A 25,008-nucleotide genomic window follows, 5' to 3' on the forward strand; every position below is an offset into this window, starting at 1 on the left:
AAGAGAGTTTGGTTTACCGGATATACAACTTAGACTGTTATTTTCATGGGAATTGTTACATATGCATTATTTTCACTTTTACTTTAAAACTTTTGTAAAAACAATACTTATCCTTTATTTCGGGCCCCAGTCGTGGTTAAATCTTTCCCGCAGGATATATAACACTGTTCGTGTTGTGAAGGGGGGTGTGGCTGAACGCACGCTAAGGAGATGCCATCAGATCATCTGCTGTCTTTCCGTTGCTGGTGAAATGAGTGTTCTTTTTGTCGCGCTGCGCGTCGATCATTTAAAAGCCTGTACAGCAGCTGTCCTTTTGCCAATCTGTATCTTGCGTTGTGAAGAGGGGGGTGTTTGAACGCACGCTAAGGAGAAGCGGTCGGATCACCTACTGGCTTGTTGCTGCTGGCAAGCTGCATTTTCTGGTTGTTGTGCTTTGCATCGATCATTTCAAAGCCTGTACAGCAGCTGTCATTTTGCCACTTCGTGTCTCCGCCACTCGCGTTGTTAAAGGGGGGTGGGGGCTGAACGCACGCTAAGGAGAAGCAGTTGGATCATCTGCTGGCTTCTGGTGCTGGCAAGCTGCATGTTCTGCATGTCATTGTTTTAAGAGCTGGGAGCACATGATATCTGTCTGCCAAAAGCATTCCAACAACTGTTTGGTTAGATGTCTGTGAACTTGTTTTAAATGTTTCACTGCCTTGTCTCGTGTGACGTTAAAGTGCTTCTCACGGCACATCTAATTGTCTTCGCGTGATATTAAAGTGTCTCTTGTGGGACGTCAAATCGTCTTCTTAGTCTCCCAGGAATTTTTTTTTTTTTAATAATACAGAGAGATAGTGTTCACCAATTGTGTTCTCTTTCCTTCCCCCACAACATAGCAAGTAACTGATAACAAAATTTGTTGGAAACTAACTATTATCAATGATATCAATTAGTAATTGCATCCACTTCCTGAACAAACTTAATTTAGACCAAGGTCAGATGAAGCCTATTCCAGTAACTTTGCGTATTCTGAACTGGATGCCACTCCATTATAAGGCACTAGAAAGCATACAAACTTCAAAAAAACTTTGCATACCTTATGTGGGTCTCTGCGCAACAGAAGCTTCACAAGAAGCTGCACTGCAGGAGGCATCTGTTGAGGCAGTGCTGGTAGTTCTCTCTCTTGGTAGGTCCGACTTTCCAAGCCTGATTTGTAAAATGGATTTGGCCGTCCAAATATTTCATAAGCAATGGCACCTACAGCCCACACATCTGCTTTTGAATAATCAATAAAGGTACATGGTCCAGGAACTGCTGATACAACCTGTGCGTTTAAAGACAAGAAGTACAATTAAATATGCAGAGGAAACCCAGTCAGCTGAATTAAAACGGACAGGTGGTTTAGTTAATACCTTCAGTGACAGACTGATGACTTGCATTTATATATAATACAGAGTTTACAACCTTTACTTAACTATCAATTATATTCCAAATGAATCATACAGTAATGTTAAGACCGATTATAGGGTGAGGCACAAGTGTAGACCGTAGCTTTACAATTTAGTTTTGCTCACTTCTTGTTCCCATGGAATTACAGGTGTTGTATCCTCCTGGTGAATGGCGAGCATTAATAGGCTCAACAACAATAGCCCATATGTAGTGTCCACAACTAGTGCAAAAGAAGTTAATTCTTCATTTTCTGTGGTGACAATCAAAGCCCTATGTGTAAAGCAGACTATTTACAACATTATCTTTTAAACCTGAATCATAATGATTAAAAAATATGGCAAGTGATGAAGGGTAGGAATGTAGGAACCAACTATGGGTGGAGCCATTTTTGAGTCCTTCGAGGTGTAATGGAGCAGCACATTGTGCATCTCCTGTAGAATACAGCCGAGTGGCAAAACTCACCTAATTTTCAAAATAATGCAAACCCTTGGATACCCTATAATGGAAATTGGATTTATATGTGTGAGTCTAACTGAGTTGGGTTGTAAAGCAGGGGTACTAAAAGCAGTGTGTGCACTTTGTATAAGGTACTTCAGAAAAGTAACGAACAACATCTAATGAAAGCATAGTAGCCAGCAGACTAAAGTAATATATTCTCTGAACAGGATGTCTTGAGATGGGACCTATTTACTGAAGTTGAACTTTTAAGGTTGTCCAAAATACTAAGGAAAATAATAAAAATTAAAGTTAAAATATACAAACACATCTGACCTACCACATGCAACCTTCGAAATCACATAGGTCAGGATATTACAGAATATGAACTGGAAGAATAAAGGGTGTTATACCGTGTTAGCCATTATGAATGTAGTGAGAAGTCAAGCAAAATGACACCTTTTATTGGCTAACTAAAAAGATTACAGTATGCAAGCTTTTGAGGCACAATTCAAAGCAAAATATCTAGTGTCAGGGATGCCAGGGGCCATGACCCGGCCGGGACGCCAGGAGGGACCGGAAGAGGGTCAGAGCCCTGCCTGGACCACGTGGGGTTTGCCTTCCGGGTTGCTTTGGGGGCCACGGGTCAACGGCATGGAAGCCCTTCCCTGTAGGGGCCCGTGGTCACCGCCAGGAGGCGCCCCAATGCCTTGGGGACTTGTTTCCCCAGCACTCCCGCCACACCAGGAAGTGCTGGGGAAGATTTATGGCGGCCCGGAGAGCAGCGGGAGGACAGCCGGCACTTCCGCCACACTTGGGCGTGGCCAGAAGATTGCCGGGAACACCTGGGGCTCATCCGGGTCCTCCATAAAAGGGGCCGTCTCCATTCATTCGAGGCTAGAGTCGGGTGGAAGAAGGACGAGGCAAGAGGAGTTGTGGAGGCGGCCCGAAGAAAGGCATTGTGGCCAGGACTTTGAGTGTTTGGGGTATTGTGCACTGAACTGGGTCTTTGTGACCATTATTTGGGGGTCTTTGTGACCTAAGTATTGTAAATAATTTGTATAATAAACGTGTGGTGGTGTTTTAAAACAAGATGCCCGCCTGTCTGTGCCCGGGTGGCGTTCACATCTGGCGTAGCCGGCAGGATGCTCCGCCTGTTCCAAGGCGGGACCTGTTATCAAAAATTTGTTGTGGGCGACCGGCGCAGCAGGGGACCCTGCGTACGCATCGGGGCTGCGTGCACACAGCCCAGCGGTAAAGAACCCCGGACCGCCAGGGGTCCGCAGGAGGGCCGTTATTCCCTGAAGCGGGCGGGCGGCGTGCATTGGAGGAGTGCAGCGGGCTCCCCGATCGCGCCATTGCTGGAGGCGCCGGGGCGGCATGGCGTCCAGAGAGGCCACGCCGAGGGCGTTTCCTCGGTTAGACGGGACCTGGGAGGTGAGTTCCCTGCCTATCGGCAGCGGCCCTTGCGGGCCGGGCGTGTGTTTTGTTTTCCAGGCAGGGACCTCCCGGATCCGCGTCAGTGGCGGGCGATGCTGGTTTGCGGGCTCCGGTAGGGCGGCGGCAGCCGCGAGGGCTGCGGAGGAAGAGACGCTGCAGCTCGAAGGTGCTGGCAACAACAAGGCTGCCGGCAAGCGCGTCGCCGCCGCAGAAGGGGAGCCAAGATGGCGCGGACCAGAAGTCCCTCCCCTGACAGGCACGCGATTGGGCGGTGTGTCTTGTGTGCCCGCCGATGACTGCAGAGAGCGGGACCAAGGAATGTCCATCACGGGCAGGGGAGACCCGATTGGGCGGAGGAGAAGGCCCACAGGAAGTGGCGGCGTCGGAGGCTGACAGACAGGTAGGCTCCGCGTCGGTTAACTTCCTGTGCTTTGCCGGCTGCTCTGGCGGAGCTGGGGGTGTCTCTTCAGCCCACCGAGCAGCGTGTGTTACAGATGCTATGTGCCCTCCGGGCTGAGGTGCTGGAACTGGAGAGGAAGGCGCGTGGCGCTGAGAACGTTCAATCAACAGCGGGGCGGCGCGACGCTGGAATCTCCAGCGGAGAGGTACAGCGGAGACGGTGAGTACAGCCGACTCCGTAAAGCATCGGGAGGGTCTTCTGAAAAGGCTGTGATGATAACGATCAGTTCCGAGTAAGCAGCCCTCCGACAGGAGGTGTGGCGCCGCGGGCTGTATCTTGGGCGAGGGGAGTCGAGGGCGCTGAATGGACACGGGCTGCTAAGTGCCCGGGTCCTAAGCGCCCTCGCCCGAGTGGCTGCGGTCTTGCGCCGCACTATAGGGACGCAGACGGGACAGAGGCGCCTTCTTTGCCATAAGGAGTCTCAAACCGTCATGGCGTCCCAGAGTGAACGGAGGAATAAGAGGCTGGGTGCGATTCCTCCGATATGTTGCGGACGCAGACGGAAAGGGGCTCGTGTTGGTTATCTGAGTCGCATACCGTCAAGGCGTCCAAAGTGAGGGAGGATTAAGCGGCTGGGTGCGCCTCCTCCAATACAGTGAGGCAGCGTTGCTGGGTGCAGCGTGCGGCTGGCCGCCCTCTGAGGGAGCAGAGGGAATCCCTGAGGCGGCGGTGAGAGAGCAGGCGGTGCCGACAGTTCCACTATCGAGAGGACACGGAAGCGCGGAGAGGGTGCCGATCAGGCAAGTGCGGGTGCGGTTGGAGGCGCTGCCCGTGCGTGGCACGAGCTGGGTGCTTTGGCAGCGGTTCTGCCCCTGTATTCTCTTTTGTAGGGACGGACCCCGGGCGAGTTGAAGGAACCCCTTCGTGGCGGAACAGCCCTCTGATGTCGGGCCGTCTGCAGAATGATCTCTCTGCCGGTGCGCAGGTGCGCTCACAGCTGGAGGAGCCAGCGGGGGAACCAGTGGCTCGGAACAAAGGGGCGTGGAGGTCCCGGAGGGGGTGCCTACCGAGGAGGCCCGGGGTGCGGTAAAGGGGAGCACAACCTGTGCGAGCGCAGGGATGCACCATGGGTTGGTGCTCGGATTGTGTCTCCGCCCTGTCCCTGCTAGGAGTGCGGGGCCGGACCCCGGCTATCCTCGAGTGGGACCCGTTTCGGGGCTCTGCTGCCCTCGCGGGACGGGTCGCTCTTACCCACGAGTGGTCTTCGCTGGCTGTGGGGCACTGTCAGGGATGCCAGGGGCCATGACCCGGCGGGGCGCCAGGAGGGACGGAAGAGGGTCAGAGCCCTGCCTGGACCACGTGGGGTTTGCCTTCCGGGTTGCTTTGGGGGCCACGGGTCAGCGGCATGGAAGCCCTTCCCTGTAGGGGCCCGTGGTCACCGCCAGGAGGCGCCCCAATGCCTTGGGGACTTGTTTCCCCAGCACTCCCGCCACACCAGGAAGTGCTGGGGAAGATTTATGGCGGCGGCCGGAGAGCAGCGGGAGGACAGCCGGCACTTCCGCCACACTTGGGCGTGGCCAGAAGATTGCCGGGAACACCTGGGGCTCATCCGGGTCCTCCATAAAAGGTGCCGTCTCCATTCATTCGAGGCTAGAGTCGGGTGGAAGAAGGACGAGGCAAGAGGAGTTGTGGAGGCGGCCCGAAGAAAGGCATTGTGGCCAGGACTTTGAGTGTTTGGGGTATTGTGCACTGAACTGGGTCTTTGTGACCATTATTTGGGGGTCTTTGTGACCTAAGTATTGTAAATAATTTGTATAATAAACGTGTGGTGGTGTTTTAAAACAAGATGTCCGCCTGTCTGTGCCCGGGTGGCGTTCACACTAGTTAAATACAGTATGAGATGTATGACTTAGTTTGACCATTTTACGTACTTCAGGAGCCATGAGGGACACGTTACCACCACGGTCAACACAGGTACTGTTAAATGGCAGCTTTAAACCCCAGTAACTCTCAGCCAGGCAGCAACCAAAATCAGTGATTACCAAACGAATGGAGCCAACTGAAAAATAAAGGAAAACAAAATCTGTTTTAAAACATATTAACCAAGCTGTTCACTTGCTAAATCTCAATAAAAACACTGCCATTAGCTACAAGGCCAATGAACACATAAACTATAAATATGAATTAGTAGTGATGATCTTAAGTAAATCAGTTACACTGAGAGGTGCAGTGCTGAATTTGCCAATCCACAGGAAAAACATTCAATTCCTTTTGCTCCATCTCTTAAACTGAATGTGGATTTCTACTGTGAGGACCTAGGCTAGAATCTAGATGTGACTCGAGTTAGGGGACGTTGCACATTTTTGTCACAATATCATATCCACCATACATTTTAAGCCTGCCAACCTGAATCATATTCCATCAAGATATTATTGGACTTCAGGTCCCGGTGAGCAATCCCTTGTTTGTAAAGATGATCCACTCCTTCTAGAAGCTGCAGAATCATCCGAACACCTTCCCTATGTGGAGGAATAGTTTCATCCAAATACTGTCGTAAAGTACAAGGATATCTGTTTAAAAAAAAAAAAAAAATTGTTAGGAAGCAGCGTAAGGCACTTTGAGTCTAAATAGTAAGTACTTTGAATTCTTGCAAACACAGAGGATTTTAACCCTAGTTTTTATTTATGTGTGGTTGTTTCAGTGGTTTTCCATCATCATTCTGCATTATGAAGTTATGAATTAAGCACCTTTTACAAGACAACAAACTGCCAAGCAGAAACTGCAAAGCCACTTCATTTTAATGGATAGTAAATGGAGCCATATGTTCAATACTATAACTAGAACTCACGCAGATGCAATGAATTCATGGCTCATTCCAACACATCCATCGAGTATACTTACTTTAAAGATACTGCCGACTATAATAAAGAAATCACATAACTGTGGACATCTTCCAAGAATTAGGCAAACAATCAAATTTGGATTATTGTACTTTGGAAAATTACCTGATTTGTATGGTTATGCTTACTTACCATATTGTGATAATATATTGTAATGAGAAAAAGGGACAAATACTCTGCACATTTCTTGACAACTTAAGTGAAACTCATATTTAGGTTAATTTTGAACATGAATAATCTTAATGTAAATCTTGCTAACAGAAAACCTTCAGTACAGTACAATGTCTGCTCCACCAAAAATTAAATTCAGACCTGATTTATATGTTCTACTGTTAACCAATTTTCAGAAGCTTCATTTAGCAAACAGTAGCTCTTCACTTAAACAATCAAAGCAAATTTTAAACACTACCTTAGTATTTTTTTAATCTTGTCATATTTCAATTGCTGGAAATCTAGCACCACTCTTTAGTTCGTATTAAATAAAACTTTTACAATTATTCACCCATACTGCTAACAAAATATTTAACATTAACTGTCAAAATAGCCACTGAGCACCACTACTTGTAACAGACAGTAATCTATATACTGTGTATATCTATACTAATAAAAGGCAAAGTCCTCTAACTGACTGACTCATCACTAATTCTCCGACTTCCCATGTACAGTGGTGTGAAAAACTATTTGCCCCCTTCCTGATTTCCTTTTCTTTTGCATGTTTGTCACACAAAATGTTTCTGATCATCGAACACATTTAACCATTAGTCAAATATAACACAAGTAAACACAAAATGCAGTTTTTAAAATTATGGTTTTTATTATTTAGGGAGAAAAAAAATCCAAACCTACATGGCCCTGTGTGAAAAAGTAATTGCCCCCTTGTTCAAAAATAACCTAACTGTTGTGTATCACATCTGAGTTCAATTTCCGTAGCCACCCCCAGGCCTGATTACTGCCACATCTGTTTCAATCAAGAAATCACTTCAATAGGAGCTGCCTGACACAGAGAAGTAGACCAAAAGCACCTCAAAAGCTAGACATCATGCCAAGATCCAAAGAAATTCAGGAACAAATGAGAACAGAAGTAATTGAGATCTATCAGTCTGGTAAAGGTTATAAAGCCATTTCTAAAGCTTTGGGACTCCAGTGAACCACAGTGAGAGCCATCATCAACAAATGGCAAAAACATGGAGCAGTGGTGAACCTTCCCAGGAGTGGCCGGCTGACCAAAATTACCCCAAGAGCGCAGAGGCGACTCATCCGAGAGGTCACAAAAGACCCCAGGACAACGTCTAAAGAACTGCAGGCCTCACTTGCCTCAATTAAGGTCAGTGTTCACGACTCCACCATAAGAAAGAGACTGTGCAAAAACGGCCTGCATGGCAGATTTCCAAGACGCAAACCACTGTTAAGCAAAAAGAACATTAGGGCTCGTCTCAATTTTGCTAAGAAACATCTCAATGATTGCCAAGACTTTTGGGAAAATACCTTGTGGACTGATGAGACAAAAGATGAACTTTTTGGAAGGCAAATGTCCCGTTACATCTGGCGTAAAAAGGAACACAGCATTTCAGAAAAAGAACATCATACCAACAGTAAAATATGGTGGTGGTAGTGTGATGATCTGGGGTTGTTTTGCTGCTTCAGGACCTGAAAGGCTTGCTGTGATAGATGAAACCATGAATTCTACTGTCTACCAAAAAATCCTGAAGGAGAATGTCCGGCCATCTGTTCGTCAACTCAAGCTGAAGCGATCTTGGGTGCTGCAACAGGACAATGACCTAAAACACACCAGCAAATCCACCTCTGAATGGCTGAAGAAAAACAAAATGAAGACTTTGGAGTGGCCTAGTCAAAGTCCTGACCTGAATCCAATTGAGATGCTATGGCATGACCTTAAAAAGGCGTTTCATGCTAGAAAACCCTCAAATAAAGCTGAATTACAACAATTCTGCAAAGATGAGTGGGCCAAAATTCCTCCAGAGCTGTAAAAGACTCATTGCAAGTTATATAAACGCTTGATTGCAGTTATTGCTGCTAAGGGTGGCCCAACCAGTTATTAGGTTCAGGGGACAATTATTTTTTCACAAAGGGCCATGTAGGTTTGGATTTTTTTTTTCTCCCTAAATAATAAAAACCATCATTTAAAAACTGCATTTTGTGTTTACTTGTGTTATATTTGACTAATGGTTAAATGTGTTTGATGATCAGAAAAATTGTGTGTGACAAACATGCAAAAGAATAAGAAATCAGGATGGGGGCAAATAGTTTTTCACACCACTGTAGGTAGAAGGCTGAAATTTGGCAGGCTCATTCCTTACAGGTTACTTACAAAAGTTAGCAGGTTTCACTTCGAAATTCTACACGTAACGGTCATAACTGAATTCTACTTATGTACATATATACGTCAATAGCCTGCAGCTCGGTCAGCGTGCGAGGCGGAGTTGCGTCCCCACCTCCCACGTAATTGGCTGTCTGCCTATATTGCGTCCCCCCCCATCCCAACGCCTCCCACATAATTGACTGCCTGCCCATATAAGGCCTTTCCATCAGCAGCAATCCAAGCTGTGAGAAAACAGTAAAAAGGAGGCATGTCAAACGTCGTGGTACATTTTCTGATGCAGCTAGACGGAAACAGCTTTGTGACGCTGCCGCCAAATGCTTGCAGAAAAATCCACAAGTTGATAGAGACGCTGCTGCTAAATATTCACAGGCTAATCCACAAGTTCATAGACACGCTGCCGCTAAATATTCACAGACAAATCCATAAGTTAATGCCGGGAATGCCTGTTAAACATCTTAGATTCACGAGTAGCGATTTGGGTAGTGAGATGTCTATCGAGGTGATCACCATCGATCAAAGAAATGTCACTTACTGAGTGGTTTCCATGCCTGGAGACACCGCCTGCCTTTTCCATTCTCTGTGTTACATATTGCACGGCCATATCAGGCTCAATCTTGATATCCGGAGGAACATTGTGTCTTATGTATTGCGTGACTGGGACAGGTTCAAGGTGTGGACTGATGACGGTACAGGAGATAATTATACTACACAGGAGCACTATAAGAGTGAAATGCTTAAGCCCTTCACCTATGGTTCTGCATGTGAATTAATGGCTGCCACTGAATTGTTCGGTTGTCGCTTTCAAGTGTACCGAAATGGCCAAATATTTTACACCTTTGGACAACCGCCAATGCCTCTTAAACATCTTAGATTGACAGGTGACGATTTCAGTAGTGGACACTTTGATGTTTATGAATGTTTAAACTCTCAAAAGCTGGATGTGAAGTTATCGATGAAACCGGTTGTATGCTTACAACGCTTGACAGATGCCGAATGTCACTTCAACGCAAGTCCTGCAAATACTAACGTAATTGAAACAAACCATGAAACTCAAACCGATTATGACAGCAGCAATCCAAGCTGTGAGAAAACAGTAAAAAGGAGGCGTGTCAGACGTCGTGGTACATTTTCTGATGCAGCTAGACGAAAACAACTTTGTGACGCTGCAGCCAAATACTCGCAGAAAAATATACAAGTTAATAGACACGCTGCCGCTAAATATTCGCAAGCAAATCCACAAGTTAATACCGGGAATGCCTGTTAAACATCTTAGATTCATGAGTAGGGTAATGAACACTTTGATGAATGAAACCTGTTATCTTTACAACGATTGACAAACACGGAATGTAACTTGAACACAACACATCCTCCAAATACGACCCTGATTGAAAGAAATAATGATAATCAAATCCTTGATGACAGCAACACTCATAACAGTGACAAAACAATTATGTTACGTTATTTTTAAAATGTTTCCTTTTCTTTTTCATGACTTCGTTAACACACACTACTTCTCTACTGCGAAGCGCGGGTATTTTGCTAGTATATATATAAAAAAAGTCAATGTATGTATGTATGTATGTATGTATGTTCCAGCATCACGTCCGAATGGCTGGAGCAAATTTCCTGAAACTTGGTACACATTTTCCTCATTGGTTGACTAAAAATACTGTAGGGTGAAATCAGCCGTAACCCACCCCCTTCTGGTTGGGTCAGGGGTGATCTTGTATGCATGTTATCATCCAGTTGACACTCGGAATGACTACCAGAGGGCAAACAAGAGGCAACTGCCAGCATTCTTTATGTTTGAGCGCCACCGTGCTTTTGAAATTAAATAGACTTCTGCGCGCGCGTGTGTGTGTGTGTGTGTGTGTGTGTGTGTGTGTGTGTGTGTCTGTCTGTCTGTCTGTCTGTCTGTCTGTCTGTCTGTCTGTCTGTCTGGCATGGAAGTGAGATGTAGAGGTGGGGTGAGGGCTCCAGCTCCGAGGATACGCAAGCGAGGCCAGCACACCGGCAAAAAGAAACCTCCTAAGAAAGACGGTCGCTTAGCTGCTAATGCACAAACGATGCCAGCACTTCGGCAATAGAATCCTTGTAGCAGAGAGATGCCCAGAGTAGTTCTGACAATTTAAATACTTTCTAGGACACAATTAGTATATACCAGGCGACTGCCTGCATTCTTTATTCTTGAGCAGCACTGTGCCCCTGTTGCTTTTCAAATTAAATTGAGTTGGCCGGTTCCAAGCATCAACTGGATGAGAACATACATACAAGACCGCAAGACAAGGACATTAGTGAGTCTTTGTCCATCCATCCATTATCCAACCTGCTATATCCTAACTACAGGGTCACATGGGTCTGCTGGAGCCAATCCCAGCCAACAAGGCAGGAAACAAACCCCGGGCAGGGCGCCAGCCCACCGCAGAAAATCCACACAGACACGGGGAGAACATGCAAACTCCACACAGGGAGGATCCGGGAAGCAAACCCCCAAGTTTATTGTTTGCTAAATTATTTTTATTTTTAAAGTTGTTTTTTTTTTAATTATGTATTTCTCAAACAATTAAAAAAAAAAAATTCTATTTTCCTCCCGGGCAATGCTAGGTATTTCAGCTAGTACAAATTAAAACTAGAACTGCATATTTAGACAAAACGTGATATTTCATATTCTCTCCAAGTTTCAATTGCTTTCTAGCATCAAACCAAATCAGATGAATATAAAACTTTTTGGAATTTCACAGTTAATGCATCAATATAATAAAAAAGTATTAAAAATATGTTATTTCCACATTAGATAAAATAAGTTAGAAACACAATATTTTGCTTATTTGGCGGTCATCTTTTCATTTATTCAATACAAAAATAAGCCATTGTTTCTTTTTGTAGATGCGCTCTAGCACTACCCTTTTTTCAAAACTCGCTTGAACATATTTTAAAACTTTCCATCAATATGTCTGTCATACAAATACTTTCCTCAGGAAGCTACATTTATTTTCTTAAGCACACAATTTCACGAACCAATCTCACGAACCAATCTCACTAGCCCAGTGGTTGGACACCCCAGGACTAAGTTTTTTTTAGAACACATACCAGTCAAAGTTTAAAGCTGTGCTCTCTGCTGCCTTTCATCAAATACAAGGATGCACTTTCAACATAGCCACTATACTCTGATGTGTATGGTTTTGTGGAGGAGGCCCTGGGGAAGACCTAGGACACGCTGGAGGGACTATGTCTCTCTGCTGGCCTGGGAATTCCCCCGGAAGAGCTAGCAGAAGTGGCCGAGGAGAGGGAAGTCTGGGCATCTCTGCTCAAGCTACTGTCCCTGCGAGCCGATCTTGGATAAGTGGAAGAGGATGGATGGATGGTTTTCCGAGGTTATTGATAATTAAGGCTCTGATTATTCTGGCATAAATCTACATAACTAATAAGCAAAAATATTCCATTTCCTTACTTTGAACTACTGAAAAAATAAGATGGACATTCAACCTTGAGAAGTGCATTATTTTCTCAAGAGTGTAATGTTTAACGCAGTTTTCACAAATCATAGGTTTATTTGTTTGTTTTGAAACAAACATTATACTTAAATGTTCCTCTCCCCATTCAGTTCCCATCACGAGGCATTACAAAGTAAAAGTCCTTTAGAGTGTCATTAGCCATTTAAAAAAAAAATAGCTACAAAATGAACAGACAAGTACTTGAGTACTCTGATCCTACTTACTTCTTCATTACCAAGAAGAGAGTGCGGTTATGGCCGATGCCTGTAGGATTCAATCTTGTGGGAAGCATGTCAGGATAACTCTCCCAAGCATCAGGCAAAAGGGGTACATCTGCTGTAAAGGCTCGGAAAACCTTTATTACATTTGGATGAGGTTCCAGTTTTTTTGTCTGGTAGCCAAAGTGCCTGTAATGGGAAGTATCAATTATAGCATGAAGATTTAAGGGCAATCTGATAATAAGTAAACACATAATAATGTGGTGTATTGTCTATTATTCCTAATTTCTTCCGTTTGATGATAGCAAAAAGGCAAGAAAAACATTTACTTTTCTTAATTACGTGACAGTGCAAGTCATCCTAAACTATATGAACGGTTAGTCTGCAGTTAAATTGGTGGGTGACGATATGAAAAACTTGATCTCAGAAAGCAAAGGTAACAAGTGATTTAATCTTAACTGCTGAATTTAAGAATCACCCACCAAAAACTATTACCATTTATTAAAAGAAACTGATTTACAATAGACTACATATTTAAAAATAATATATGAATAAAAGTAACTTGGGATGCTCTGATCAAGGCCGATAACGATCACTGATTTCATGTTACTTGATCAGCTGATTCCATTTTTTTCTTTATGTATCCCTTTAAAAATATTTCACACTAAGCGCCTGCAAAACTACATGCATAGAAGCCTTATGTTTTATATTTGTGCGTTACTTCTGGTATTTTTTATATAATTAAAACTATAGACCACAGGTGTTATATGTTTATTTTTCATTAACAAAATAAACGTCTGTAGACTTAATGTTCAGTGACCATAAAAACAATAAAATAAATAACATTTCTTTAAAAAAAACACTTATTTTAACTAATAAAAGATGTATCAATAAAACACATGGCATAAAAGAAAATAAAATGCTTACCATAATTACAAGCTATTATATTAATGTTTTTTTCATTGTCTTACATATTATATACAGTATATATATATTTTTTTTTTCTCTCACACAATCAGTTAATCAATATTGGCAATTAAACACTGCTTAAATGTAAATATACAGTACATGTACTTATAGGTTTTAATCATTTTTTAATCAGTAATTGCACTACAGCTTCTTTGCAGTTAAAATATACATTTACTGTTTATACAGATGTGTGTTTTTTTTTCTTCAAGTGATCAGCTAGACATTTTTGTAACTCTTTAGGTGTAATTATAAACATGCATTACCATTATAATTATGTAGTACTTGCTTTTTACCAAAACCTCTGCTGTATGACACACAGCACCAAATAAACACTGTACAAATCTTTAAAAAGCTGTAAATGTATCAAATGTTCATTAGTCGTTTGTCAAGAAGACACAAGACTAACATGCTTAACAGATTTACAAGATTCATTTTGCTGTTAAGCTAACATGCTTATCCTTTACCAAGCAGCAATTTCAAATTTGTCTTTGTGTTTTCTTTTTCCATTTGCACTTAAACAAGCTCTCTGTCCAAACTGAAACAGTGTCTGTTTTAATTAAAGAACAAAATACAAGTAGCTTTTCTTGCCGTTTGTCGAATTGCACAGGACGTGCTGGCTCAACTACCATAATACCTTGCATAAAGGAGGACTGCCACTAAATTACTGTAAAGCTTGGGAAAGCAGGGGCTGAAAAGATTGGCTTTTGTGATCGGCCAATTTACTGATTGAGTCTTTTTTAGTTAAAATCGGCTGATTTAGATTGGCAGTTGATCAATATGAGCATCCCTAAAAGTAACCTGATACTCACAGTTTCAGAGTGGTAGCATGATGGTGCAGAAGTTAATGCTGCAGCCTCAAACCTCAACAAACTAGGCCTGGGAACTGCTTATGTTAAGTTTTCATGTTTGCTCAATGTCTGCACTGTGTTTTTTCCCCATATTTAAAAGACACCAGCTCTTTAGCCAAGAAAGCCCAGCAGCGGCTCTTGTGTAGGCTGAGGAAAGCCCGTCTTCCACCAGCTACTCCAACAACATTCTACAGAGGAATCAGAGAGAGCATCCTGAGACAACTGCATCACTGTCTGGTTTGGAAATTGCACGGTCAGGGATCGTAAAGCCCTACAACAGATAGTGAAGACAGCTTGAGAAGTTCATCGGTGTCTCTCTTCCTTCCATCATGGACATTTACACCACACGCTGCATCCGCAAAGCCACCAGCATTGGGAATGATCCAACACACCCTTCACACTCACTGTTTACACTCCTGCCATTGGAAAAAAGGTACCGAAGCATCCGGGCCCTCAACACCAAGATGTGTAACAGTTTTGTCCCCCAAGCAGTCAGATTCCTGAACACTCATGGACCGATCTGATATCTGATATATGTGTTCTGCTCTACAATGTTGCACATGGTTACACATTTGACTCACATGCGCCTTGTTATATATTATGTGTCTTGGATTCTTCGTTGCCCTGTGTTCTATGTAGCACCATGGTCCTGGAGGAATGTTGTTTCGTTTCACTGTATGCTGCACTACTGTATATGGATGAAATGACAATAAATACTCTTGAATCTTGAGCATGCCTGTTTAATGATAACTTGAGCAGTTCTGAGCGAGTGTACTCTGTGATAGACTGTTGCCCCGCACCAAGTTGGTTCCCAACTTATGTTCCATCTTTACTTTGACAGTTATTGGCTTTCACGGGTTAAAAAAATGGATCGGTGGATAGATGATTTAACCTATAAGCTCCCAACTCAATCCTTTTGCAGAATTAACAAACCATAACTTATCACTTGTCTAGAACTTTTATACTTTTACATTTAATTGAGCGAATTTCAAAAAAGTAGGCATTTGAGTCTAGGGAAGAATCCATTATATTTTGTACACAAATCATACTACTATACAAATAAAAACTTTTTTTTTATCTTTTAACTCTGCACTTCTTATAGGAACAAATAATACAAGACCATGCTACCTTCGTGCTGTAGCATCTTATAATAAGGTAATCGGGGTGTAATGTCTACTTATTGTTCGAAAAATCTCTCAACGTTGACTATCTTTTTTTAATGGTAATTTAGATTTTAACTATTAATCAGATATATTATAAATTCTGAAATAAAGAAACTATTGTAAGATGTCTTTTTTTCCAGACCTTTAACACTACTAAAGCACCAGTACCAAAAAAGTTTACCTTTTTAGGAAAAGATAAGGTCATTTTATGAAAACATACTGATTTAGCTAATTAATTTAATTAAATGATGTTAATTCTTTAGAATTCATTCATTCATTGTATTAATAACTACCATCATAATGTTCAGGCACATCATACTCACCCTTTAAGAGCAACTGTCCTTTTGTCAGCACTCATGGCATGTGGGCTTGCAGGAACCAATTCCTTTCCCATCATTTTCAGAATGGATTCACAGGATGAGTCTTCCTGCAGTTCCGCAAACAACAAAAACTGTGAATTTCATTTATTGTTTTAGTGGAGATAGTTCACTCAGTTTACTAGCTGTGAGCTGTATATTACGTTTGACAGGATCCATTCTATTTTTTTTTTTAACAATAAAGACACAGTTGCTACGCTTGGGCTTTCTTTTTCATGGCTGGCAAAATGTAAACCCTACCAGTATTTTAGGTCACAAGGACAGGTTCTTAAGATGACAACTTGCTAAGTAATAACTTAACCACATTATTAAATGTATTCTGCTTCTGTTCTAGCACTTTTATTTCACTGTCACAAAACTAATCAAGTACCAGTGTGGGCTGCTCAAACGTTGAGATGAGACTGGGGCTGAAAGTTTGACTTCACACAGAGACACTAAATTTGATAAAATGTGATCTTCAAATCGTTGTAATTTTAATAAGCCTGTACTTTAAAAAAAAAATCAGCATTGCATGCCCAGTCTGTGCAGTTTTCCTTTTTCATCTTCAAATCTGCCTGTCAGAGAGTAAATCCACTGTATGGGAAAACACATCTCAACTAGGTGTGGGCAAAAAAAAACAAAACAAAAAAAGAATTAAAAATTATTGTGGTTTTAGTAGATAGCAATATACTGTATGTACATGCTTTCAGAGTAAAAAGTATTTAAAAAAATAACAAATGCATGATAGTTCTTTAACAAAATGGATCAATGGTTTCACAAATATCAATAAACCCTTGTCATGACAGTCTTCCCCTTATATGTATGACAACAAATATATAATATCAGTAATACAAAGCCTGTAACAAAGAAATATAAGATGAAATAATTTATTATGAAGTTCGTCAAAAATACCAGACAAGGGCAAATTTTTGCTTTGCACTCAATGCTGCCAGGATTGACGAACTCTGCCACCCAAATTTCTCTGATTTGGCTGAAGTGTGTTTGAGAATATTATAGTTCTATTTAAGGAGTGTGCTGTGCATGTTTCTTAAAAGGTACATATCCTTCGATGTACTGTATTTGTTCATATGGCTATTTGATCTTCATTTCAACAATGCTGAGAGATAAAGATGATCCAATTTAAAAAATACATTGGATGTTATTCTTTCAATCTTTTATTTAACAATAAAGTCAGAAATGCAATTGTTTGCCTTTAAAAGAAATAGTATATCTCTAGCTTCAGAAACTGGAGTTGCCGCCTTCGGCAAAAATACCTTCTTCAAATCATTTCTTGTAATTAAATAAAATGTATTATTATTATCAATTATCTACTAATCTCCACCACCAAGCTGTGGAAACATTTCCCCACTCCTTGTTACAGAATTCTTTTAACTGCGCAATATTAATGGGCTTTCCTCCATGTACTTTCCACTCCAAATACCTGACAGCATATCTATGAAGCAAAGATCTGGGCTTTGAATTTGCCGTTACTAAGCCCTCTACTTTTTCTTTTTGCGACCATGTTTTATGGACTTGTTTGAGTATTCTGGATCATTCTTTTGTTGTATTGCCCATTTACCATTCACCTTAGCTTTTTGACAGACAGCCTCACATTCTCCTCAAGTACAATGTCATATTCATGGTCGATTCTATGACCGCCAGCTGGCCAGGCTCCAAGACATCAAAGCACCCCTGACACCATAATTTTTTTCCACCAACACGCTTTAATGATGGTATGCGTTTCTTTGGGTCAAACGCAGTTTTTGGTTTTAACAATACATCATGTTCACCACTATGTCCAAACAATTGCCACCCAGAGAACACTGTGCTTCACCTAGGTGTTGCCTGGTAAACTTCAGTTGTGCATCCATATTCTTTTTTAAGACCAGATGGTGTTACATGTGAGACAGTGTTGTGCACTCTATTTCAGAAAGTCAGCTCATGCCATTTAACATTAATAGTGCCTTTTTTCTATCATCTTTTTGTCAACTCTTGAGCTGACATGGTGGGATGCTTTGACCCGACTAGAATTCAAAGGCATGAAAATTTTCTCCATTTATGGCTTGATCTTTCAAACTGAGTACTGATTGACTAAGAATTGCTTGAAAATCAGCTTAAAACCAAGTTCATAGGCATCAACGATGTTTCTTCATAGGGCCTCCGAGGGCTCTTTTGATTTTGGCATGATGTAGCCACAAAACTCAATTACTAAGACTAAACCACACCACAGATTTCTGTTGTTTGTAACAGGCAAATGTTCTGTATTTTCACTACATAGTTTTGCACCCGTTTGTGTATTGTATTCACAAAGTAGATAGACAGATTTATTTATATTTATACAGTATTTAAATTCCATTACCTGCACTTTTCTGAAGAGTAACAAAATAAAATGCTACCCTGCTTCAAAAGGACTTCAGCATGCAAGTTTAAATTTAACTCACTACGAGTCAAATGCATAACTCTATAATGGCCATTTTGGGGATGTTTTATATATTTGTTTTACTGAAATATAAAATGTTATTTAAATGTCATTACTGGTTGGTTTGTAAGTTTGCAGACTGACATGATATTATGACGTATTACACTTTCTTCCAAGTGGAATACATGGCCACTGTTGCTGAAAGTGTTACAGTTAAGATGCACTTACCCCCATGTTCCACATCATCTTCACAGCTAAAGGAAAAATTGAAGCAGAAGAGAACTTCACAGGTACCAAGTCCTTTTCACTTTTTTCTGCACTAGTGTTTTGTTTTTCTGAGGCGTATACGTTAGCAAATGTGTAGGCTTTGTTTGCAGGGGCTGCTTCATATACTGCTGCACTGCAGCCCTTCCCAATCTCTTGACCAATAATGTAATCTTCCAACTTGTAACCCGCAGAAAAACACTTGAATGGATTTTCATATTTCTTCATTTTTTTATGAAAAAGTGCCTGGGGAAAAAAAAAAAAAAATCTAAAACAGTTATTTTTTTAGCATATTGTTATGTTTATATACATTAAAATGTAAAAAACAACAAAATATATTCAATAATTTTCATGTTTATTTAATAAATAGATAGATACTTTATTAATCCCAAAGGGAAATTCACATAATCCAGCAGCAGCATACTGATACAAAAAAAAAATATTAAATTAAATAGTAATAAAAATGAAAAAAATGAAAAAATAACGCTTTAAAGCAAGAATATTTGTAAAATGTGTAAAAGTTACATGGGGTCTGTTCAAATTAAAATTATATATAACCTATATAGTAATGTGGTGCCATTGCTTGTTGATTTAGATCAGGGGTTCTCAACGTCGGTCCTGGGGATCCCCTGTGGCTGCAGATTTTTGTTCCAATCAGATTCCTAATCAGTGACAACACCTTATAGCACTGATCTCATTTAATTAGCTGGTATTTTTTTTTTTCTTTTATTTGACATTCAGAAAAGCATAGCAGCATGATTTCTACATTTATAAGACATTTATAAATATTTTTGCTTTTGCTCTAGATTTTAATGCTTAACTCTGTTTTGTTTATTTCATTATACTTTGCCCTTTCTCTGTGCAGTTTTTCCCCCTTCATTGTATCTTAATAATGACAACTTAAAATGAGCAGAGCAGACACACAGGCAAACAACACTGAATAATCAAAGGCTGCAACTACTTTAGAGTCAGACCCACTAATTAGTAAATAATGGATTAATTAAACAATTAAAACACCTAGAAAAGTAGAATGAAAATCAATATGAAAATATTGTTAAAAAGAAAAAAAAAATACATTACAGTAATCCCTCGCTGTATCACGCTTCGACTTTCACGGCCTCACTCTATCTTGGATTTTATATGTAAGCATAACTAAATATATAACGCAGATTTTTCGCTGCTTCGCGGTTTTCTGCTGACAATGGGTCTTTTAATTTATGGTACATGCTTGCTCAGTTGGTTTGCCCAGTTGATTTCATACAAGGGACGCTATTGGCGGATGACTGAGAAGCTAACCAATCAAAGCACGCAGTTAAGTTCCTGTGTGCTGATTGGCTCAGCGACGAAGCGCCGAATTCGATTCTGCCGAGTTAACCAGGAAGTCTCGTCTCGCTCATTCAGCATCAACGCATTTCGCTGTGTAAAGAGTTTACTTTTGTGCTCTTTTGTGTTTATCTTTGTGCATAGTCAAGCCCTTCGTTATGTCTCCAAAACGATCTGCTCCTGCTACTGCTTCAGGGGCCGTGCCCAAGTGCCAACAGAAGATGCTAACGACTGCCGAAAAGGTAAAAGTTTTGGAAGGAAGGTAAAAGCTACACCGCTGTAGGACGCCATTACGGCATCAATGAGTCCACGATTCTTTTTATTTAAAAAGGAGGAAAAGAGTATAAGATCTATGGCTGCAGTGTCCTTTTAACCAGGTCTGCAAAATGAGTTGTAAGTGGATGTAATAAGGCAGTAGTCTGGATGGAATCTGCTTTAGGGATTTGGATTGAAGAAGAACAACGGCGGTGCTACACAGTCGCCTGAAGAGGCTCCTTTAGAAGAGCTGTAACGCTCTCCTTTGTTGTGCAGTAAAACTAAACTCATTGTTATCGCACAAGTCTTCGTGTCATTGTTGGTGAGTAACCATAATTAATTTTCTACCTACAGTACTTAGTACATGTATGTACGTTTAGTGTCACTGTACACACATTTACTGTATACAATTTTTCTTGCATTGTACGTATTTATTGCTGGTGGCCTGTCTATCGTAATGGCTGTAACATATGTGATATCGGAGACACTCTATATCTTTAAAATAATATTTAGGTTTTACTGTATATAAACAGTGTGTTTACATTCATAATTTCAATGAATCTTACCTAATATCTAAGAGAATACAAGTAGGTTTATGCTGTATAACTCTGTGGGGAATATTTATAAACAGTGTGGGAGAGTTTATAAGGGCTTAAAATGTATAAAAATAACAATATGAACATATGGTTTCTACTTCGCGGATTTTCACCTATCGCGGGGGTTCTGGAACGCAACCCCCGCGATCGAGGAGGGATTACTGTATTCCTATATAACTGCTTGGTACATTTTAATATATATATATATATTTTTTAGCAAACTTAGTTTTCTAATTAATATATTGTTCCTTAAACACAGAACTTGGGAAATATCAGTTCACTTAATTAGCCCAGGAGTTCAATTAAAAACAGAAGCTGGTTGGAACAAAAACCTGCAGCGACGTTGAGAACCCCTGATTTAGAGGGACTGGAGAAGTTGGGAATTTGTTTTATGCCCCTACTACATTCACAACAAACACATAAGTCATGTCCACAAAAAAAGGAATACAAATATATAATCAAATTTCATATATATCATATATTCTAACTGGTTATATATAATAAGTAGGAAGTCAGAACACAGTTACTTGCTTTGCATTAGAAATTACATTATGAAGCAAAACTGACTTGCAGGAAAGTATTTGATTTGGGAAGACATTTTGGCTCACATTATTGCCCAGCGTGAGATTTACACAGTGAAACACGGTGTTTGATTAGTTATAAGATTGCTTGAGTCTTCCCACTAATTCCAAGACTCACATTGCATCATGTGTATAATGGAAGGTGAAAGGTACTGAGGGAAGTCATTTGATGCAAAGGAACATTGGACAAATGTAAATAGACACAAACCAAAAGACAACTCGGACACAGGAAATTCACAAACGTTGTGTCTGCTGGCTATGAGTTACTGGGCAAATGATCAAGAATACTTGGCGGACAAAGCACTGATTTCAATAGTCGGGGAAACAATGCAAAAGTACTACAGTATAACTCAAATCATACAGACCACACGTAAATTTTGGAACAATAGCTGAATAAATATATACAGAAATATATTTTAAAAAGGTACTGTATATAAAAGTATTACTCTGTGGTCAATGTGAACACTATCTTTCAAGTCTCATTCTTGAATGACATAAATGGCAGGCAGTTTAACACCAGCATTACTTATCATAATTCACCAAGAAAGCAGTATAGTTATACTGGACAGTGTCCAAGCTTGTGTCTGGTGTATGGGTTGTGCCCATCAGTCACCAGGCGCAACTGGTACCTACATGTTTATACTGTTTCCAAATCAAGCTTTTTCCCTGGCACAAAGTCTGTTATTAGAAAACCTTTTCTTAACTGATAACTATAGCACACAATGCAAGTATCTTTGCGAGAATGAAGCAACATGCCCACTCTTAACATCACAAGAGTGAACACAAATATGTTTTATTCACATGAACTGCCTTCTGTTAAGTTTCACTGTAAAACCTTGATTAAACAAATCTCTACATTGTGCACTACAAAATGTAACGAAAAGAAAAAACATGGGTGGAGTCTGAAATTTAAGCAGGGTTGGTGGCAGACGAACTACAAAAATAATTGCCTTTTTCTTTTATAATCCTACTGCTACATATTTACATCATAACCCCAAGCCAAATATATTGAACTATTGTTAATATAAAGTTATAATCTAAACTTCACTTACATTAATACATTTAAAGCTTTGAAATTATAATATGTAAATGATCATTTTTATATAGATTGTTCATCTGCTTATTGTAATAAAAGCCAAATAGCCCCTTGGGATAAATAAAGTTGTATCACTTTATTTAGCTAATTGTTTTTTAAACAGAAAGGTTGAGAATGTACACATGGTGCAACATTCACGTGCGTTCTGGGATTTCAGCGACGTGTTTTGATAGCTGTAGTGTTTTCTTTCTTTTTTACTTACTTCATTATAGCTTATCATAGAAGTATGTGTTATGAATTACATGGTTTATAATGGAAACACATTTATCCCGTGTGCACATATGCATACGAATCTGTGACTGTAATTGTAGTAGCTAGGCCGGACTACGAAGAATCTCTTTGCACAAGTATATGAATTATGACAAGAAACCCAGGGTATTCCCAAATAGGTACTGGACGAACACTCGCAGTAAGGAGCCCTGCGCTCGCGTCCCTGCGTGGAGTTTGCATGTTCTCCTAGTGTCTGTGTGGGTTCCCTCCCATGACCCTGTGACTCGCTAACTGGCGGCGCTTCACTTTGCGATAGGGTGTTCAGGGTGTGCATCTTCATTGCGCACTAAGCTATCTGGGATAGGAAACCCCTGTGTCCAAAGGACGGCACACCAAGAAGCTTGAGGTCCCCATCCGTCCAACTCACCTACCTGGATCTCCTTGCAGGCAGCACTGCTTTTCCTGTCCTCATCTAGCTGTTGTTCAATTAGTCCCATCCCCAGCCCAAAAGCTAGGAAGACAGCCCTGTTCCTTGGTGAACCCGTACCGCTAGCTGTACGGAATATATGTCGCTGCAACTGTGCAGCCAGGCCACTGAGCGACACCCTAAAGTAACGATATCGAGACGGGAGTAGCAAACTACTCGAGTACGAGGCCTGCCTTGGGCGAAGGTTGCGCAGTTGCGCAGCAGTGCGTAACACCGGGTTTAAAACGGCCCGGTGCAAGGCCGAGCGGCCGATCGCCAAGCCGCGACCAATAACATGCTTCAGTGACATGGTGAGAAGAATGTGATAGAACGCGACTACCACCACACCAACTCAACCACGACAACAAACAAGAACAGTTCCTATCGAAAGTAAGCAACAGCCGCACACGTTTCCAAATAAAAACAAATGACAAATGGGGGGAGCTTTGTGGCAGAGACGGATGATTGATCTAGAAGTATTCACCAATCAAAGAGAAGTCAATCATAAACGAACTAGAATTCTTCACAGAGATTGGTTATTCGTAAAGAAGATGGGCGGGGATAAATGATTAATCCGGAAACTAGAAAATTCACCAATCAAATAGCAGTGAGAAACAGGAGAAGACGATGAATAAGTGGATTGAACAAGAGACTAGAAATATCCACCAATCAAATAGCAACAGGGGCTGGAAAAAGAGTACTTTTTTCAGGTGAATCGTTATTTGGTTATCAATCTTACTGTAGAGCTACTTATAAAATGTGTTCTTAGACTTTTTGACACGTGGAAGATAGGCGGTGTGCCTATACAGTAATTTCAGGTGACGTGTCAAGCTGGGGTAAACCTTATCTTTGATTCGTACTTGTTTCTTTTCTTTTATTTATTCAGTATGGGCCCACTTTAGCTACAGATTTTCACCTCAACTAAATTCTGCTTTGAAGTGGCCTGCTTCGTTAATAAAGTAAACTATTTCTCAGTTTCTGCGTGGGGCTGTCAATCTAGAAATTACAAAAGTGGGTTTGCTACATTTGTATTGGAATTTGGAAAGCATTTATGTATTTTATTTTGGGATAATTCCATTTTTGATCATTGGATAAAAATTATGAAAATCTTAAAAAACTATTTTTTAAGGTATTCTGGTTATTAAAGTCAGTATTTACAGATGAGCACGCTAGTTAGTTTGCAAATAAAATAACTGCAAAGTTTGGAATTCAATGTTGGTTGCCTAAATGTTAATTCCGCTCATCTCTTTATATACACTCACCTAAAGAATTATTAGGAACACCATACTAATACGGCGTTTGACCCTCTTTCGCCTTCAGAACTGCCTTAATTCTACGTGGCATTGATTCAACAAGGTGCTGAAAGCATTCTTTAGAAATGTTGGCCCATATTGATAGGATATCATCTTGCAGTTAATGGAGATTTGTGGGATGCACATCCAGGGCACGAAGCTCCCGTTCCACCACATCCAAAAGATGCTCTATTGGGTTGAGATCTGGTGACTGTGGGGGCCATTTTAGTACAGTGAACTCATTGTCATGTTCAAGAAACCAATTTGAAATGATTCAAGCTTTGTGACATGGTGCATTATCCTGCTGGAAGTAGCCATCAGAGGATGGGTACATGGTGGTCATGAAGGGATGGACATGGTCAGAAACAATGCTCAGGTAGCCCGTGGCATTTAAACGATGCCCAATTGGCACGAAGGGGCCTAAAGTGTGCCAAGAAAACATCCCCCACACCATTACACCACCACCACCAGCCTGCACAGTGGTAACAAGGCATGATGGATCCATGTTCTC

The 25,008-nt window shown here is 41.1% G+C and overlaps 1 protein-coding gene across 1 annotated transcript in view; it reads right to left on the bottom strand.

The window, feature by feature from the left end:
• pink1 (PTEN induced kinase 1) overlaps positions 1-23,636 on the bottom strand; it is a 29,914-nt gene extending 6,278 nt beyond the window's left edge. Inside the window, exons 1-7 of the mRNA XM_039755783.1 lie at positions 23,171-23,636; positions 18,643-18,924; positions 15,963-16,066; positions 12,666-12,848; positions 6,113-6,276; positions 5,638-5,765; positions 1,079-1,306 (exon numbers count right to left, since the gene is read on the bottom strand). Coding sequence (XP_039611717.1) covers positions 1,079-1,306; positions 5,638-5,765; positions 6,113-6,276; positions 12,666-12,848; positions 15,963-16,066; positions 18,643-18,924; positions 23,171-23,515 — 1,434 coding nt within the window. The 5' untranslated portion in view covers positions 23,516-23,636. The remainder of the gene's footprint in view (positions 1-1,078; positions 1,307-5,637; positions 5,766-6,112; positions 6,277-12,665; positions 12,849-15,962; positions 16,067-18,642; positions 18,925-23,170) is intronic.
• Positions 23,637-25,008: the final 1,372 nt, after the last annotated feature.

Source organism: Polypterus senegalus, chromosome 6 (assembly GCF_016835505.1).
Source record: "Polypterus senegalus isolate Bchr_013 chromosome 6, ASM1683550v1, whole genome shotgun sequence".
NCBI classification, from domain to species: Eukaryota; Metazoa; Chordata; class Cladistia; order Polypteriformes; family Polypteridae; genus Polypterus; species Polypterus senegalus.